Raw genomic sequence first — 6,454 nt, forward strand, 5'->3', positions numbered from 1 at the left:
CAACTGTAGTGACACTGTGTTCCTGAATAAAGGGAAGAAGGTACCACACTCTTGTGGAAATGCAAATTTCCATGGAACACAGTTCCCAGCTGCTTCTTCCTTCTCGTGGTTCCTCTGGCTGATATTTGGCTGTTTTCCAATGAAACTTGGAGAAATGAGGCAAAGTATGGGCTTATAACTCTGTGGTTTAAATAACCAGTAACTTCTCAATATGGAAAACTCATATCTTTTCCATCCACCTCCTACCCTTTCAATGGCTCCTACCATGAGAAAGATGTGCAGTTATCCCTCAATTCACTTAGCAACAATTTTTTAACCATCTCCCATGTCATATAACTCCATGAAAAGCACTGGGCACTGGGGCTGCAACGCTGATTTACACATTTGCCCTGAAACCTCTTTTTGCACTAATCCTAAACCACAAACATTTCCTGGGCAATTAAATTAACCCCAAGCAGTGAACAGTCATTTTCATTTAAAGTGTTTTATGATTTTTATTGTGATTTTATTTTAATTTTTTTATTGTGGTGAGTTTTTGTCTGTGGCATTTTGCTTCTAAAATTTACATTATTTTCTTAAGTAGAATCCAAATCTGAGAATTTAAAATTTTTCAGAGTCTTTACAAATGTAATCACTAGCATGGTAGCATAAGAATCTAGAGCAGGTTGTCTAGCTGGGAAATTCTCAATTCACAAAGATTTCTGTCAGAATAATTTTTTTTAAAAGATTGATCCAAACACATGCTGTGGTTCTAAATATCATTCACCCTCCCAGGCTTAGGGTACAGCTCAGTGCTAGAGTGCTTACCTAACAAGGGTGAAGCCCTGGGTTCAATCCCAGCACCAAAAAGAAAAAAAAAAAGTTTCTAAACATTGTGCATCCTCCTATTCTCATCCCAAGGATTCTCCAAATAGTTCAGCAGCAGCAGAAGAAGAAGAAGCTCCATTGTTGTAAGACAAGAAAGCTGCTTTCTTGCATGTTGGCAGAGGACAAAGCATCAGGAAAGGCGGTGGAAATACGCTTATGTCAAGAATGATTGGGTAAGGTTGGGTACCACAGGGGACTCACAGAAGGGAAGGTGGCACATTGATCTGAAAAGATAGGCTGGAGAGAGACCAGAGAAAGCCAGGACAGTCAGGATGAGATACCGGACTTTTTCTTTAATCAAGGTGAAGCCACCAGACACTTTTAATGCTCATGAGTTAGAGTTTAGGAAAGGAGGCTGAGAATACCACCCAGTGAAGAACTCTAAATAGAAGCTCTGGCACAACTCAAGGGGTGTGAAAATGCGGCAGAATTTGAGTCAGATCACCAGGCCCTTTCCACCGGAGACCTTCAGGAAAGGGCTGCAGAGATGCCCAAGGACAGACAGTCTTCCAAAAGCTCACAGCTGAAGAGAGGGGATGGAGCAGTCACCCTGATGTCCCTGCCTCTGCTGCCCCCACCCAGCCCTCTGTGGCATCTGCTCCCTCATGTTGCTGCAAAATGAGTTTAAAAGGAAAAGCCCTTTGTGCTTGATGATGAGGCTACTGTGTGTTCAGTTGGTGGCCCAATTCAGTTAGACCCAAAGGTTCTAGAATATTAGTGTGGCCATAGCACCAGTTTCCCACAAGGTCCCTCTGCTCTGCCTCTCGTCCCTACTCTCTGTGCTATTTGCCAACAACATAAAAATCTCCTCTTTTAAAGCTTTAGTTACCATTTTCCTAGAGAAAATTAATCAGTCTGCTGTCCCTTCTCTGGGCATCCCTCTCTCTCTCTCCTGCTATAGCTTGGACTCCAGCTAACATTGAAACGTAATTTTGGGGGGGGGGTCTCAGCTTTCCAGGATTGTTGGACAATTTACCATAAAATGAAGTTATTTATTTGAAATTCATTGTAACTCCCTTTCTGTCATGTTATTTATTAATTACTCCTCGTTTGACTAGTTCAAACGTATGCAAATTTATTATTAATTATATCTATGTACTACTTTGTTTACCTCATAAGATACACAGAATAATAGGAATTTGAAGAAGATAAACAGCAAATGGATATTGAAGTTGATGATTTTCTTCGTACTCTCAGTGTACAAGCTCTGTCTGGAGATTAACATCCTAGACAATAGCATCCAGGAGGCACCTCCTTGGTAACAGCCGGGAAGAACAGAATTATCAAAATTAAGACTTGTTTGAGAATTCCCTTCTTTTTCCATCTATCTTCTGTTGTCCAAACCCTAAAAACATTTCCACGTCAGACAGTTCCTTTTAATGCAGCATGTAGCCAACACATGAAATCATGTGGTATGTTAGCACAACGAGCTTATGTGTCCTCTGAAGTAGCACAAAGCTCTTGTGTGTCCTCAGCCTTCCAGGGGATCAAACTGAGAAAGCTTCCTGGGTAGAATCAGTCTTTAGGACACAAAAGATGGGAATGGCAAAGACTGGCAGAGAAAGGAAAGAAGGGAGGAAGAAAGAAACATGAGGGACGTTTCAATTCTCTGGTGGGCCAAGGGATAAATGGTGGAAGGGAAGGAGATGTGGGGAGATGGAAAGAAGCTGTACTGCAGAGAGACTGAGATGAGGAGATGAGGAGGCAGCTGGTGTCACAAGGGGGGTGGTGTTGGGAATCCAGGCCACTAAAAACAACTTTTGTTCGCCTATGGAGACCATTGATGATGGGTACAAGTCTTCACAAAGGGAGTGTAGCTTGGAGAATGTTCTTAGGTTGCTTGCACAGAGAGTCTGACAGGCCTGTGAGGAAATGAGGCCATGAGCTACGGCCAAAGGGATTGGGACTCAGATTAGGGTTTAGCCACAGTGAAGGAGACAGTAGGAACACAGAGAGATGGAAAAAGATTTAGTGGGACATGCAAAGAGTGGGTTGTGGGGAGAGGAAGAACTGAAAAGAGAAAGTACCCAAACCTTCTGAAGTCTTGCCACATGGGACTGTTCATCACAGTACTGGTTCCAGATGTGGGTAACTTAAGACCCAGATCACCCTTTGTTCAGGGCCTTCAGAACCTATGAACTGGCAGCACACAGGAGGCACATCTTCAGGGCCTTTCTCAGCTTGGGGCTGCTTAGTACCAAGATGAGGGAGTGCAGGTAGATGCTTGCGTAGGTTAGCACTTCCCTGACCCAATGCCAGTGACTCTGGATGGTTGTGATTTTCATAGCAGAAATGATCAGGGACAGGAAATACACGTTGTAGAAGATAAAGAAGAAGGCAAGGGACTTCAGAGCCATGCTGTGAGCCTGGATGCTGGGATCGCCAGGCCCAGGCCTGCCGTTCCTCATGTGCCCCATGTGCCGGCATAGAGAAAACATGAGCAAGAAGATGGACACCAGGAACAGAAGGAATGGAATGAGCCACATAAACCCCACATTACATGAAAAGTAGTACCTAGAGAAGGTCAGTACTGCTGGAGCAGCAGTACAGTTTCCGTGGGGATTCTGGGAGTTGATCGTCTCAAGATTAACTGCTTGTTCAATGGCAAAGAAGCTGGCTGACAGGCCACAGATGATCAGGGAGCCCACCAGCAGCCTGGGCACTAACCAAGAGATCCTCCACTTCAGCCAGAAGAAAACAGGGTGGGAAAAGGACGAGATCTTCACACAGTAGAAGACGGCAAGCCAGGAGGTAAGCCAGACAGAGAGACTGTTGAAGAAGTTCCAGAAGATGTTGAGGTAGCCAATGTGGTAACAAAACTTAAAGGAGGCCAGGAAGTTGTTCAGGATGCCCATCCCATGCAGGCAGAACCGGGAGACGGCGAGACTGGTCACAATCATGTCGCCTGCGGACAGTGCCTGGCACCGCACCCACTCCCTGCCCAACACAGTGATCACGAAGCCATTCTGCAACATAGCAGCCAATGACTCCAGGCAGAAGATGACCATGAAGATCAAGGTAGTTGAGGAAGGCATCTTCTCCAGTGAGGGTCAGCTCAGATTGGGTCCTACTCTACCGGCTGAGGCACATCTGCAGGGAAAAACAGAATCTCTGGCTAAACCATCTTGTTGAGACCTGACACTTAGAAATCCCTCTCCCTGGATTCATGCAAAAGCCCAGCCACCAGCAAAGCCCCATCCCCCAGGATTTGAAATGACAATAATGGCAATCTCCCTTGGCATGCAAATGACTCTCAGCTCAATGACACCTGTCTTAATTTGCATAACCTACGTTTGCCTATTCTTTTTCAGAGCCAGGTGCAGGGAAATGTTAATAGGATAGAGGATCCATGGACGGTTAAAATACCCATATTTTGCGCCTTGTTTCTTCGCTAGGGATCGCACCCAGCTCCTTCTGCATGCTTAGGCAAGGGCTTTACCACTGAACTACATCCCCAGCCCTTTTTATTTTCTTTTGAGACACCCTGTTGTTTTGTGGCCCATACTGATGTAAAACAATTTGGGTGATTTCAGATTTTATTCAAACGTCAGTCTCTTCAAATTTGCAATCCTCCTGCCTCTGCCTCCTAAGTGTCTGGGATTACAAGTGTGTGCCACCCCACCAGCTTGCCCATTATTTCTTAACTGTACAATTTCTTTCCTAACCTTTCTTCAAATGTTGACATGACCCTAATTTCCCTTCTCAAAACACAAAACTTCCCTGTCCCTTCATGCCTTGTGTAGATTTCTTATTTATCAACCTCTAGGCACTACATTAAAAAAAAAAAAAAAAAAAAAACTTCCCTCCAGAATGAGTGGAATTTGCACAGGGCTTAGAATTTACCAAGGAAAGTCTCCCTAACCACTGACCTCTCACACTCCATATTGGAATTTGTGGAGTCTCCAGCTAAAATGTGAACATTCCTGACACATTAACCTCAAATCTCTTAGTTGTTAACACCTCAGCTCCAGTGTGTTTGACGAATGGAGATTTATCAGTGCCTAAAAAGGCTCTGAGGAGATGAGAAAGACTCCTAATGAGAAGGAAGGAGAGACAGAGAAGGAAAAGTGACCCCGAAAATACCTCACGGTGGGAGCCAAGGAAGTAAGAAGAACCCAGGACAAAGTTAGCCCACAGGAGGGACTGCCTGGTGTAGGGTGAACCCCCATCCTATTCTTAAGACAATACCAGCTGACCTGTCAGAAGGCCTGGCCTTCATAGAGTGAGTTCACACATGATACGTTTTGCCTTCATGACCAGCCACATAAACTCCACCTTATCTACCCTCCTTCACCCAGGTCCCTCCATCCCCTTTTGTTTTTCTTCTTATTATTATTTTTTTAATGCATAGGCTTTCTTTCCTTTCATAGCCTACTTCAGTATGCCACAAAGTGGGACTGGTCCAGATCAGTCAACCGGAAGGAAGAAGGGTAGGTAGCAAAAAGCTTAGGTTCTGGAGAGACTGAGAGAAATAAAAGCAAGAGCAAGCATTTATTGTTGGAGCTCACGGGAAAAGAGAAGCAGGTAACTCTCAAAGGTGGCATTTGGTTGAAGAGCTGTTTCTTTTTTAGTAAGTTTTCAAAATGTTATCAAAGAGCGGAGGATCGATCCCGTCTGATCACCTGCCTACAGCCCATCTTCAGGGTCTTGTCTTAGTTCCTTGCCTGATTCCCTCTGGCTTCTTCTTGAAGACAGTGACAAATGAGTGGCTCCTGCGTGTTTCACAACATTTTGCCTCTTCTGGAAATCCTTAGGCGAGAGGCCAGCTTTGTGATGTCATCAGTGAACAAGTCGAGGCCGTGGTGCACACGCCCTGTGGTGGCCACGTGGAACCCCCCCAGTGTGTGTGCTGTGCTCACAGGCACTTCATGGTACTTGGACTGTCACCGAAACACACAACCGGACAGAACCGGTCTTCTCTGCCAGCACTTTCCTGCTCTACAGTGAGTTTTCTCTCATGTTTCAGTATCCTTAGGAGGAGGTGGAAGGAGTACCTTCCCCAGGTACCTGTTCCTCCATCTCCCAGTGCTTCAATAGATGTGTCTCCTAGAGATCCCAGTCTGCCTCAAGTCAGAGCAACAGCAGGATGACGGTTTTAGTTGTTTTCAAGAGCCTTTCAAATATGAAACAACAGCCAGGTGCAGAGGTGCACACCCATAATCCCAGCACCACCAGAGGTTGAGGCAGGAGAGTCGCAAGTTCAAGGCCAGCCTCAGCAACTTAGCAAGGCCCTAAGCAACCCAGCAAGATCTGTCTCAAGAGATAAAAAGGGCTGGGGATGTGGCTCAGTGGTGAAGTGTCCCGGGGTTCAATCCCCAGTACCAAAAACAAATGAAACAATAATCAAAATACTAGTTTTTTTTCTCATTGAAGTTAAGTCTCCTTTCTCTTTTCTAAAGGTATCTCACACCTGCAACAGAAGCTGATAGATTCTTTTCTGTAGCATGATTAACAAATATTTTTGGTAGTTGGGGCGGGGTGGTGATACCTGAGTTCTCTGCGAGATGATGCTGACACCAAACACATCAGAGCAGGAGGCTGGACTCCAGGTGGCAGATTCTGCAACGTGTTACTTACACATTCTCCA

General features: G+C 45.1%; 1 protein-coding gene across 1 annotated transcript; it reads right to left on the reverse strand.

Moving 5' to 3' along the window:
- Window positions 1-2,999: 2,999 nt before the first annotated feature.
- On the reverse strand, window positions 3,000-3,902 carry LOC114099105 (taste receptor type 2 member 143-like). The gene has a single exon (XM_027943332.2). It carries the CDS (start codon window positions 3,900-3,902, stop codon window positions 3,000-3,002), a length of 903 nt encoding a protein of 300 aa, XP_027799133.1.
- Window positions 3,903-6,454: the final 2,552 nt, after the last annotated feature.

This window comes from Marmota flaviventris, chromosome 1, assembly GCF_047511675.1.
Source record: "Marmota flaviventris isolate mMarFla1 chromosome 1, mMarFla1.hap1, whole genome shotgun sequence".
Taxonomy (NCBI): Eukaryota; Metazoa; Chordata; class Mammalia; order Rodentia; family Sciuridae; genus Marmota; species Marmota flaviventris.

Bases quoted from the DNA above. Each gene is read 5' to 3' on its own strand.
- LOC114099105 (XM_027943332.2), bottom strand. From the start codon at position 3,902: ATGCCTTCCTCAACTACCTTGATCTTCATGGTCATCTTCTGCCTGGAG.